Raw genomic sequence first — 14,031 nt, 5'->3', positions numbered from 1 at the left:
AAAATTACCCAGATATGTCTGATCTGCTGGTGAAAGTGCGGGCAGTGTTTGCACATTTTCGTCTTTCTCACCCTGCTGCTGCTGGCCTGTCTATGTTGCAGCATCAATTCTCTCTTCCTGCTCACTTCCTTATATAGAATGCACCAACAAGGTGGAACTTCACCCTGTATATGCTGGAGAAAAAACACTACAGGTAATGATGCATGAGGAAGTGGAAGAGCAGGAGAAACAGGGCAAATTTTCAATGTTATCAGGTCTGTCGTCAACACAAGTGTACAACCAGGGTGCAGTAATAGAGAATGAGGAGGACAAGAAGGAGGACCCACAGCTGTGTTCCCAGCAGGGTGGCTCTCAGAGCAGCTCATGGGTATCACTGGAGCATGCATAGGGGGATAGTGAGGATACAGGCTATACACCTCTCACCGAGGACAGCATATCGTTGATTCTTGGCAACCTAAAACACATGAGCCAATACATGCTGCAGTGTCTGCGCAAGAACAGCCCAGTTGCCCGTATTTTCACCAGTGCAGATTATTGTTTACCACCCTGCTGGATACCCGCTACAAGGACAATGTCCCATCATTGCTTCCGTCAGTGGAGCAGAATGTAAAAATGCGGCAACACAAAAAGACTGTTGTACAGAAACTACCGATGGCTTTCCCACCTGACAGCGGTGGCTCAGTGAAACAACAAGGCAGAGGAAGATGTTGCCCAAACAGCTTTAGCACTGACACCACCTCGAAAGGCAGGATTAGCATGGCCGCAGTGTGGCAAAATTTCATGAGCACGCCACAACATACAGCACCACCATGTGATACTGCCGGGCACGGCGTTTACAGAACATTATGGAGGTGTACGTGTCCACACATATCGATGTACAAACTGATGAGTCTGCCCCATTTAACTATTGGGTGTCAAAATTGGACACATGGCCAGAGCTTGCCCTGTATGATTTGGAGGGTGATTGCCTGCCCTGCAGCAATTGTGATGTCGGTGCGTGTCTTTAACATTGCAGGTGGTGTAATCACAGACAGTTGCATCTGCCTGTCCATAGACAATGTGAGGAAGATAACATTCCTGGAAATGAACAAAGGGTGGTTCACAAAGGACATGACCATACCTTTGGCTTGCTAGGAAATTTTATAAGCCGCACCCAGCCAAGGTTACACTGCACCTTGCATTTGTTTAATTTTGTTGCATGCCAAAATGTAAATAAACCCCCCAAAATGTAAAAGAGTGTTGACCACCTACCTCTCTTCCACGTACAGCACCACGTTCACCTCCACTTGAACCACTGCATCATGGTACTATTTTTTTGCTATTAATTTTTGTTTTATTATTTTTTTCTTTTGTTATTTTAAGTAAGAACTTTCTCAAGATGGTATCGGTGACATTAGTGAGGTGACTGGGGTTCATCAGCTATGAACTCCGGTGACCTTTCTCAAGTCAGTGCTACACACTGCAGGAGTGTAATCACGTTCCTGTCTCTGTATGTTCTGGCTGGCTTGTTGAACGGTCTAATCATGCCAAAGCTCAACACAGCACCTATATATTGCAGAGCTGGATTTCTTTTTGGGACAAATATGGATTATCTTCTCTTCAGACAGGTGAGCAATAAGGTAGTTTATAATTTTTTTATTTTACAGAAATAAATGGGAAAAAGAGGGACAGGGAGTATTTATTTAAAATAAAGGAATCTATGTCATTCTTTAAATTAAACGATTTTATTTTGGATGTGTATTTTTACAATCTGACAATGTGGATAGTAATGGGGTGTCTTATAGACGCCTCTCCATTACTAACCTGTGGGCTTGATGTCAGCTGACATTACAAAGCTTCAATCAACCCTAAATCTATTACCCCACTTGCCACCGCACCAGGCCAAGTCGGAAGAGCCAATCAAAGCTTTTCTGGGGTTGCTGCGGCCTGCTATTTTTATGCTGAGGTGGGGGACAATATCCATGGCTCCTTCCCAGTCTTAGAATACCAGCCCCCAGATGTCTCCTTTAGCTTGGCTGGTTGTCAAAAATGGGATGGACACAAAGCAGTTTTTTCATTACATATTTAAATAAGTAAAAAAAACAGCATGTGGTCACCTCTCTTTTTGATAACCAGCAAAGATAACGCTGACAGCAAGGGCTTATATTTACTTATCACACAGTATTACTCTCATCAGCTGAAACCTGTAACCAGTGGTAATCTTTTTACTGCCAGTCAGAATGCCTGGCTCACATACTGTCGTGTATATCAGTGTGGGAACCACAGCCCTCTGACTGGTGGTATCGAACTTACCGCCAATTAGAGCCGGTGTTTCTTGTGTTATCACACAGATCACAGTGTAGGAAACACCCAATGTTCGGGCTGCCGAACCCGAACAGTAACTCGGACTTCCTGGAGAAGTCTGCTTTTGGGGACCGTGCACAGACACCAGGTGTTCGGTACAGACCGCGAACTTTACCTTTCGGGTTCGCCATTACTAATTACTATTTCTGAATGTAATGATAACAATAAACACTACTATGCAGTGAAAGTGGATGTGCATTTTTTGAGGTTAAACACTCAGTCTGACTCTTTTTTTTCTTGAAGCAATGTCAAACAAGAAATTGTGTGGTTAAATAAGTAACATTTTATCTACAGTGTATAGGAAGAAAAACCTGAAACCGTGGGTGTTTTCCAAATCATGGTAGCCATAGATTAGATTTTTGGTGGCCATATAACCCATATTGCTTTAGATAGACTTTAGGGTTGAATCATTTAATATTCTGCAATTCAATTTAATATACTATCAGTTGATGACCATAGTCATTAATGATATTTGTATTATGTGTTATGGAAAAAACTTAAATTTGGTTTGCAAAAGTATAAGTTTACAGTTGGTATATAACCGTGCTTCCCAAACTCCAATCCTCATGGCCCCAACAGATCATATTTTCAGGATTTCATTATGTGATGGAGATATTAAAAAGGCAACAGAAAATTACACAGGTTCTCTCACCTGGGCAATACTGAGAAAATCCTGAAAATCTGATCTGTTGGGGGCCGTGAGGACTAGAGTTTGGGAAACACTGGTGTATAACCATCTTAAAAGAGGTTGTCTACTGCTACTATGATATTGATGAGCTTTCCTTTGGAAAGGAAGCATAGGTGGCTCAGTGGTTACCACAGCTGCATTTGAAACGCTAGAGTTCTGCATTCAAATCCCACCAAGAACAGCATCTGCAAGGAGTTAAAGACATACTGATAGGGAACTTTGATTGTGAGCCCCAATCGGGACAGTGATTATGATGACTGTAAAGTGCTGTGAAATTAATGGTGCCATGAAAGTGAGTAAAATAAATAAATGTCACATCAGTGTTGATCCAACATCGGGCACCTTTTGACTGTTCAGCTGTTCCAACTGCCAGATAAAAACAAGATACTATGTGGTACAGTAGACCACAGCTCTGAATACTGTTTAGTGGCTGCTCTCGGGTACTCCAGATCAGCTCCTATTCAAATTAGACTAGCTGATGTAGTTCCCGGACACTAAACACTGTGAAGAGCTGTGGGGTTCTGCTCTGTACACTGTTTTTATCCACCCAGTAACAGTTATTACCTATCCAATATGATAGTAGTGGACAACCCCTTAGAGAAAAAATGATTGTTGTATCCCTGCCCTAAGGAGAGTTTTGTTATTTTGTTTTAGAAAATGAATACAAAATTACACAAGTATTCCATTTTTGTTCCACATACCTAAAACCATGAGGGATAAAGGGATTTTCTTGTCGATAGATGCAATAGATGTGCCAGTATTTGTTCACACCTGTAGTCATTGACCTGGGAGACAATGTAATCAGAGAAAATGTAACTCTGTGAATCTTTCTGCTCATGGACTAAGCTGATTTACTTTTTTTTGTGTTCACTCATTAGACATCGATGAATGTGCCGAAGGATTTGTTCAGTGTGACAGCCGTGCTAACTGCATTAACCTACCAGGCTGGTACCACTGCGAATGCAGAGACGGCTACCATGACAATGGGATGTTCTCTCTGGGGGGAGAGTCATGCGAAGGTCAGTACTCACATTCCCGATGCTTCAAAGGTCTTTGTGAGATAAAGTATAAGGCATGAAACATCATAACACAATAACATCTTTATGTTAAGGATCATTTTCTATACATATAAAACAATTTTCAGTTCTGTAAAAGATGGAATCAGACTTTTTAAATATGATTTTGTGGGGTTTAGAAAGAGAGATGAACATTTCTATTTACAGTCGGGCCATTCCTTTAGCACTACAAATATGATGAACAAAGGCTCCATAGGTTCCGCTCTGCCTATTCATGCAGGAAAGAGAGAGAGGATTAGTGAAAATGCATTTATTTCATATCCCCGAATCTCTCTTCTGCTCTGTAAAACCACATAAATAAAAGGCTAAGTAACACTATGTGGTGCTTCCATCTGAAGTACAAATGACATTCTTTCTGGTGACTGAATGGGCCTCTAGGAGAAATAAAATCAATTACAATGGCAATACAACTAAATGCAACACTATCCTTTAAAGTCAGCTGCTGTACAAGGATTAAATGTTAAAAGAAATAAAAACCCTCCCACTGATGTATAACGCACAATACACACTGTAACTTTGGATCCATGGAAATCTGGAGATGCATATTAATTAGTGCTGAAGATTCTCTCTTCTATTAAGCTAGATGCATATTAATGAATTTCTTTCTCAAGCTTTCAAGAGGCAGAAATCCATGTGTGCGCATAGCATTAATTTCAAGTGGAAATTAGAAATTGAACTTCATGGGTTCTGTCTAGATTTAGCCTTTCTAATATGGCTAATAACGATCAATTTGATGCTTTTTATTTATTGCTTTAATACTTTAATATTTTGGGCTATTTTGATTCAGGAAATTGTGTCCTTTCTATGTTAACAAAAATTTCTTCCAAGTTCCAGCTTCACAATCTGGTTTCCATTAAAGAGGTTGTCCAATACTTTACAATTGATGGCCTATATTTAGAATAGGTCATTAATGTCTGATCGGTGGGGGTGCAACCCCCGACGCACCCGTTGATCATCTGTTGCTGTTGTCTGCGGCGGCCGTAACCGCTCTGTTACAGAGCTGCACAGCGCAGCTCAGTTAATTCTATAGCTGCTACAACCAGGTATTGTTCATCCGCCCCCCTATTCAAATCAATAGGGGATGGATGTGCAGTACCTGGCCGTGGCCACTAGTCTTTCAATGGCGCTGCGCTGGGCAGCTCCGTAACTGAGCAATTGTGGCCTCTGCTGACACTAGGACCAGCATCCCCACCGAGCAGACATTGATGACCTATCCTAAGGTTGGCCCATCAATGTTAAAGTAGTGGAGAAACTCTTTAAATACTCCTCTTCCTTGTAAAGAGAAGAGAGCTGCATTGCAGGTATACACTTTTATCACAGGTACAATTTGTGATTTAAAGGCCAAACAACGGGGCCAACATTTTATACTTAGGGTACCGTTACACTTAGCGATGCACCAGCGATCCCGACAACGATATGGATCGCTGGTGCATCGCTAAGTGGTCGCTAGTGAGCTGCCACACTGGCAGATCTCACCAGCGACATAGCAGCGGTCGGGGGGTTGCTACTTACCTGTCAGACGCGGCGATCCTGACGTCCTCCCGCCTGCATCCACGCTTCGCTCGTCAGCGCCACAGGAAGCCAAGCAGGAAGCGCCCGACGAGAAATGGTCCAGGACGTTCTCGTGCGATCAGCGATAATCAGCGGGGGAGCCAGTCGGAGGTAAGTATCACATGAAGCGATATCGCTAGCAATATCGCTGCTGCGTCACAAAATCAGTGACGTTACAGCGATATTGCTAGCGATATCGCTATGTGTAACGGGCCCTTTAGTCTATCCAAAAATTGCAATCCAATCCTACATAGCAAAGACTCCCCCACTCTAAACAATACAGAAATCGTTAGTAAGTCATGATTACACTACAATGTTCGAATAAAAGACATAAAAAATAAAGGAGGAAAACATGATCCAGGATAAAGTATGGAGCATACTGCGATGTTATAAAAAGTTCATTGCTATGGGAGTATAATTGCATAACCAGTAATTGGCAGGAGGAAAACCAGTAAAATACACATCCAGTGTAGATCGCTAGGCCTATTTCAATGAAAGTGCAAGTGCAGCAAAGGCAAAAAATACCTTAAAACATCAATCGGAAATATGATGTATAAAGATAGTGTTATCAACACATTTCCACACCAAATCTAGACTGGAAGAAATAAAGTAGGAAAAAACCTTCTATGGGTATAAAGGTATCTTCCCATGTGGCGTGTTTGCAGCATTTTACAATACAAGAAGTCTTTTTAAAAAATCTCATGCACACGCTTGTTTTCTTTTTTGTTGCAGCTTTTGAGCTGCTGGCCTTTTTTAAAAATCTGCAGCGTGTCAGTTCTTCACCCATCCTAATGAATCATTCTAATGAATGGGGAAATTAAGCGAAAGAAACATGGGTCGCCCTCCCAGGGCTGCGGGGTACTCGGTACCGGGCCCGATGAGCTTCACTGGGAGATATCACGGCAGTTGGGACCCGACCCGTGGCCCTGAGCGCCCATTGTAACAAAGGGGAATGTTCGGTGTGCTTATGATGATTAAAGTTTATGAATGAATGAGTCATGACGCCACCTGTGGTGTTCGGCAATGAAGATGTTAAGCCGACGCTGCTGGCAGATCCTCTGGAACAGATGGTGTGGTGCAGCAATGATGTTATAGCCCTCCACAGGCAGGGCTTTAGTCCCAGGGCAGAGTAGGTGAAGTGACACTTAGATGGCGTAGTGTCGGGCGCAGGGTTAGGCACAAGGATGTAGCAGTGCTGGGTGTGCTGACGCAGGAATAAGTGGAGGACACCAAGGCATGTAGCTCCAAAGCTTTACTCACAGTCTGTTGTGGCACAAGAGCCCGCATCTGTGCCGTGTCCTCTGAGTCAGGAGCTCAGCCAACCTTCAGGCGAGATTAAGTACTCCTTTCCAGCACTCCGCCAACTTATGTGCCTTTTGTGAATGTCTCCCTCTTAGCGCCTTTAGTGAAGTACTCACAGTACTGAGTTACACTGTAGTTCCTCCTGTCATATGTTCCTATGAACTCTACTTGTACGGCAGACAGCTGTAGCCTGCTTAGGGGACTCCTTACTACCTAGTCCAGGCTCACTATCGTTGCTGTTGTGCCCCCAAGTCTGGTATGGGAATAAAGTGATGACAACTTCTATTCCTCCAGTGTCTGCTGCAGGACCATTAGTATCCATACAACCTCGGGGACCGGACCCCGACCTTGTGCTTAGAACTTGGGAAGGGTTCTCCTCTAACCCTAATCCTTAGTTCTCTTCTTCTCCTCACGTTCCATGCTAATCCTTTCCTTCTTATGGAGAGTCAGGCTTTCTATCCAAGTTCCTTTCCTGTGCCAGCGGACCAGGTCACTGAGGTCGGGTGCAGCACTTCCTTCATCCATCCCACTCAGGGGATCTTCTCTTACAGACTGACCTCGTCAGACTACTGTGACAAACTGACTGACTCAATCCTAAACTCTTCCCGCTCTTTTGTGCAATACTAAACTCCACCCACCTCCCAGCACGCTTCGTGTTCCAAGCAGGGAGCCACCAAAGGGTGCTTTGCTACACTACTGTGTTGTGTGGGATGCAGGTGTTGGAGCGTGGTCAGGTGTCTCCACCTTACCTGGATGGTGGGGTACCACACCTCAGGAGGAGGTGCAGTACCTTTGTGGTAACTGAACCCTCAGGGGGGCCACATACCCCCCCGTTAAGCACAGCACGTCCGCAGGCTGTAAAAGAAGCAAAGATGGACAAATACAGGAACATACAAAATTTTTATAATGCTAAATAAACAGTTCTTATCTAAACTTCCCAATGTGCGAGGCACTGAGTCTTGAACGTTGCAAACATCTTAACTAACTATCTATATCTTACTACAGTTCCTAATTCAAAGTGCTATTTCAAGTATTATCATTAACATATTTCTTCATCATTTCCTCTTTCACATTTTCTGCTTTCTTTCTACTTGAGTGACAATCACTGATGCCTGGTTCGTCACCTGCATTTTTCAAATCTTTATCTTTATTTAAATCCTTCATCTCTTTATTAAAACATTCCTAAAAGGTATTGCTATTAACTAGATTCTATATAAAAGCTGTTCTCTAACTATTAATACTTTCATGAGGCACATTATAAAATACTTCACATCAAAACTTATATCCCAGGAGACCAGGAACAATTCACACAGTACACTTTGTAAGTTATGTATTATATTTAATTTGTTAATGATACATTGTTTTCTTGGTCAGCAGACATACAGATCACTCTGTGACAACCTTAGTCTGCATAGGCATTCTGGCACTTATTGTTTAATTGCACTGGGCACTGCACTTTATTTAATGGTCCATACAGGACGTATTAGCACTGATTGTTTATTGTAAATTATGCACAGCACTTTTATTATAATTCATGATACACTTTTATTACAATTCATGATACACTTTACTAATTTATAAAGTTGTATTTTTAGATTTTTCACATGCACATTTTTTTAAAAAATTTCACTGCTATGTGTATGTATGTCCTATAGGGGTGGTACTGCCCAAATTTCAGATAAATCTAATTATTTGTATATTTCTTCAATACATGTCTAAAAAAAATTGTCATATTCCATATATTGATACCTGTTTTAAATATCTGATTTTACCTGATTATAATAATAAATATTGTACTCCATATTGGTACTTATGGTCGTTGTGTTGTCTCTTGTGTGGTGGTTCCAGTGAAATCAGAAAATGTTGAATGGGACGCGCTTGCTCCAGCCTTACTCTTACTTCTTCCACTTCCCCATCGCAGTCAGCTTAGCGCTTTTGAATTGAGAGCACAGTTCATCTAATTGTCCCATGCAGGTGTTGGAGCGTGGTCATGTGTGTCCACCTTACCCGGATGGTGGGGTACCACACCTCAGGAGGAGGTGCAGTACCTCTGTGGCGACTGAGCCCTCAGGGGCGCCACAAACACATCCACAATGCTCGCAAAAATGCAGCATATTTTATTCAGTATTTTTCTTGCCAACACTCTGATTTTTGCTGCAGAAAAAAATTCTGCAAAAAACTCAACGTCAGAACATAGACCGAAGAAATATAAAGTACTACATAAAACCAAAAGGCAGCCTGTCCACTAAAGATCACCAATGATGTGCGTTTCCCGTTGGCTTCTTCATGATTTAAAGGGGTTGGTCACTTTATTTTAACAAGTGAATGTATTGGAACATGATTTTGTGTCACTCACTAATATAAAAGTACTAAAAATAGGCCCGATGGGAGTACGGTGAAAATAGGCCCGATGGGAGTGTGGTGAAACATACATTTCACCTCTATTCCCCACGCAGGCGCAGTAACAGCCACGATGTTACCGTGCATGCGCGAGAAGAGCACGCAGTTGTGACTGTTACTGCGCATGCGCGGGAATAGCGCTGACGTGGATGTCACTTGCGCAGGCTTTACGGCCACGAACTGCCACGGTGCCTTATGGGATTCGGGGACAGCGGCCCAAAGTCCCAACTGGCGATTATATTATAAGATAGTCAAATTGGAATACCCCTTTAATGTCTGATGCTGCAAGCACCATCTACTGGGATGGAAAGCAGGAATCCTCTGAAGAGAACCTTGACTGCTCACCTCATGGTGGTGTAGCAGGTTTCCATACTGATATCTGCATGTTGGCATCCATGCCAGTGTAAGACTCCAGGGCTGTGGGTGAGCTCATATGCAGCCTAGCCTCCAGCTCATATCTGTACTCCTGCTGTAATCATCCCAGCAGCAGGAGCAGCACTCTCCCCCCAGCATCTCCCATACCCTGCAGACTGCCAGGCGCTGCTCTGCAGATCACTAATGGACGAAGACAGGAAGGTCATTGCTGCCCACACTACAGCAAGCACCGCTGCCACCCTGCCCGGCTCATACCCACACCGCATGCCTAGGAGGTAGGTGTCTGATGGGATCTTAAACTTCCTGTCTGCATTCCAAGCCTTGCTTCCACTGATGGCAGCTGGGCTGAAGGACCGGTGATGACGTCAGGACCATGTGACATGTGTGGACAGAGTCTGACTTCTGAATGTGCTGCTTAAATGTAGTCAGCAAGTGGCACTGCCGCGGTGCCTTATGGGATTCGGTGACAGTGGCCAACTGGTGATTATATATGTAGATTATAGGTTCTCTTGCGCTTCCTGCATGGTTCTTCTGTTTTCAAACTGACAGCTGATGCAGGAGCATGTGAATGAACCTGTCCATCAGCCTCCTCTAATTGAAAAACTGCATTATTATGCTGAACAGATCTGGTCATGTTCTGAATAATCAACTGCCTTTATCATTATATTAGTAAGGCCCGTTTCACACTTCAGTTTTTTGTGTCAGTTAAAATCCGCCAAAAAGGCGGAAAAGCGGATCCGTTCCTAACTGATGTGAACGGATGCCACCGGATCCGTTTTTTTGCCGGATCCGCCGAATGAAGAATTTTAAGCACTTAAAACAACTCCTTTAGGCTACTATGGAGAAACCATTAGGTTTTTTTGTTTGTTGTTTTTGTTCATAAACCTAATAATTAATCTTTTAAACAAAAGTTTGTAACAAATCAGGTCACTGATTTAATTTTTACCTGCCCTAAAATGAAAGCTAAAATCCGATTTCTTCCCATAGAAAACTTTTAAAGTGAACCTGACGGCTGATTTATGCAGCCCAAACAGGTAGCATGAATCACACACTGGCCTTGTCATTTCAGCCAGGTATGATTTACTGTGAAATGGTGCCGTGTTACACAGAGGACAGACATTTAAAAGCCAGCTGGGGAACATGCTGCTTGGGTGAATAATCTAAAGTTATGTTCTCATCTTTTTCAGGTGGATTGAGCCTGAAAAATGCTAAAAATAACACCAAAAAGAGTGAACATATGCACAGCAATGCCAAAACAACTAGCTGTGCAAATGTTTAATTTTATGTTCCTTCTTTTAACCAATTCAGACTTTGAAAGACATTAAGTGGCTAAAGGAAGTGACTGTTCCATTCTTCTGGTAGCTTCTGCCTGGAGGCTTCCACTATGTTAAAAATGGAATTTAGAAAAAAAAAGAACTCCAGCTGCAAAAGATGGCCTAAAGGATGTCAGAAAAGATGCTTTGGAAAAACACCACCACTGTTTTCCTGAATTGTTTTCTCCTCCAAAAAGGATGTGGGTACACTAGCATCTAAAAGACATGATGCATCTACTCTAAGAGGCCGGTCCACAGTGGCTTCTCCCCAACCTCCACTGTTTGAGTGAAAGGTCTCTATGCATACATAAATACATACATGTAAGGAGAAGCCACTGGGGACCAGAGTAATCTCACGAGCGGCATGCAAATATATGTTGTTTCTGAATTGTTGCCAGGTTTCAAAGTAAAACATACTTCGCTGATATGGCGGAGCTGGATTCTGATTCCGGCTGCCTGTGGTTTGGGCAGAATTAATCAATTGTTAGGTTCTCTTTGATGTGTATTCACAAACTGCTTATTTGTTGCAGACTTTTTTTTTTTGAAAAACAAAAAATGAGAAAGTCTATGCACATGGTGTAGAAACAAGCACATTCAGGTGTTTGGAACTATATTCTTGCCGCAGTTGACTACTGCACATGCTTGTGTAGGGTTGGTGGGCTGGACTGGGGGGTGGTCCCTCTTTTACCACGCAGAGACGTAACGGAGACAATTTGGAGGCAGGTTTCGGGTGCAACAGGTCCAAGTTTTATCCTCTTGCCGTCCACCTGATGGCCTCTCAGCACACCGCAATTCTCTTCAAGGCCCTCCGGTTACAATACACTTTAACACACCGTATTCTTCACCAGGGACGTATATATACGTGCCGTCCCTTTTCGCTTATTGACGCTCCTGACAGGTCCATCACTGTGGCCGCCTTAGGCCCGTAAACCAACAGTAATTTTACTGGTCAGACGTCTTCCTCAATACTGTATGTTTTACCTCTATGCCTCGTCTATATTGCGGTCTTCGTGTCAGGACCACCCCCCTGACTTTCTCTCTCCTCAGTCCCCCTGGCTGGGTTTTCCTCACAGTGCCACAACTGTCACAGTGTCCTCGTCACTTGAGCTCCCCCAGGGGACTGGAACTTTCTGGAACCCTCCTGTCAAATTTATAACTTTCCCGGTTACCTCTAACTCCGCCCCCATGACCAACGGTTTCTTAAGCACTAAGCTGATGTCAAGTCCTATGCTCACACTCCTCCCTGCCCTCTAATGGTCAACCCAAGGTACTGCATGTCCACTACACTTTCCTAGCTGTTTCCCCACTGTACTAACTGACACCTGTCTAAACTGTGCAAACCTGTGCAGCCATCGAGCCGGAAATCAGCCCACCGGTGACCCCCGTCACGTTATGGTGGGTCACTGGTGGCTTGGCATGACAACCAGAAGTCTCCTGGAGACCTCTATAGTTGTAAGTGCTGGGTTGCTATGGGTGCCACCTGGTGGTCGGCGCTCATAGTAAGTCAGCAATTCTGCTACATACAGGCGATCTGATCATCCCCATGGAGACTATTGAAGCATGCCAAAAAAGTAAAAAAAAAAAGGTTTCAAAAATGTTAAAAAATAAAAAAATAAAAGTTTAAATCACCCCCCTTTCACCCCATTCAAAATAAAACAATTAAAAAACATCAAACATACACATATTTGGTATTTCCGTGTGCAGAATCGCCTGATCTATAAAAAAAAAAGAACTAACCTGATTGCTAAATGGCATAGCGAGAAAAAAAGTCAAAATGCCAGAATTACGTTTTTTTGGTCACCATGACAGAGAGATCAAAACATCGTATCTGCACCAAAATGGTATCAATAAAAACATCAGCTCGGCGTTCAAAAAATCATCTCTCACCCAACCCGAGATCACAAAAAGTGGAGACGCTACGGGTCTCGGAAAGTGACGCAATTTTTTTTTAAACAAAATTTAGATTTTTTTTACCACTTAAATAAAAAAGAACCTATACATATTTGGTGTCTATGAACTCATAATGACAAGGAGAATCATAATGAGAGGTCAGTTTTAGATTTTGGTGAACATGGTAAAAAAAATCCAAAAACACTTTTTGGAATTGCACTTTTTTTGCAATTTCATCACACTTGAATTTTTTTTCCTGTTTTTGAGTACAAGATATGATAAAACTAATAGTGTCGTTCAAAAGTACAACTCATCCAGCAAAAAACGAGCCCTCACATGGCCATATTGATTGAAAATTAAAAAAGTTATGGCTCTGGGAATAAGGGGATCGAAAAACCGAAATGCAAAAACGAAAAATGTCAAGGTCTCAAAGGGGTTAAACATCAATATATACAGAGCTTTATAGTCACTGTTTCTATTTTGCTATATGAAATATTAGAAATGCCAATAAGGCTAATTCTAACTAGCAACATTATATAACTTGCTTTAAAATGAGTAGTGATATCACTTAAAGGTATTTTATTCTATAACCTTTAATAGAATATCTTAGTCAGTCTGCATAATCAGATTATTAAATGCCCACCGATCAGCAAACAAGCAGCTGATCACTGTTTATTACTGCCCTAGGTTGGTCCGTGTAAAAGTGTCTTAAGCCCCCGTCACACATAGCGATCTCGCTAGCGAGATCGCTGCTGAGTCACAAGTTTTGTGATGCAACAGCGATCTCACCAGCGAGATCGCTGTGTGTGACAGCTATCAGTGACCGGCCCCCCTGCCGAGTATCGCTGATCGCTGTAGAAACCTCTGGACATTTTTGGGGTCGCTGGTCTCCCGCTGGCCAGCACGCTTCGCTGCGTGTGACAGGCGGGAGATCAGCGACCAGCGAGCAGGAGCTGGTAACTAGGGTAAACGCAGGGTCTCTAAGGGGCGCGCAGCGCCTAGAAACCCGATGTGTACCTTAGTTACCAGCGCGCTGATGCAGGGAGCTGGTAACCAAGGTACACATCGGGTTTCTAAGTGACGCTCCCCTCTT

At 42.9% G+C, this 14,031-nt stretch overlaps 1 protein-coding gene across 2 annotated transcripts in view; it reads left to right on the top strand.

Annotated features, from left to right (window-relative positions):
- NELL2 (neural EGFL like 2) overlaps positions 1–14,031 on the top strand; it is a 549,962-nt gene that overhangs the window by 517,229 nt on the left and 18,702 nt on the right. For both annotated transcript variants that reach the window (XM_073573236.1, XM_073573234.1), the window contains one exon: positions 3,910–4,050. In XM_073573236.1, coding sequence (XP_073429337.1) covers positions 3,910–4,050 — 141 coding nt within the window. The remainder of the gene's footprint in view (positions 1–3,909; positions 4,051–14,031) is intronic.

The sequence above is a fragment of the Dendrobates tinctorius genome, unplaced genomic scaffold (assembly GCF_039654945.1).
Source record: "Dendrobates tinctorius isolate UK_male_01 unplaced genomic scaffold, ASM3965494v1 ptg000035l, whole genome shotgun sequence".
In the NCBI taxonomy this organism is placed as follows: Eukaryota; Metazoa; Chordata; class Amphibia; order Anura; family Dendrobatidae; genus Dendrobates; species Dendrobates tinctorius.
Note: the sequence above shows the minus strand (reverse complement) of the source record. Positions and strands in the feature narration are given on the sequence as shown.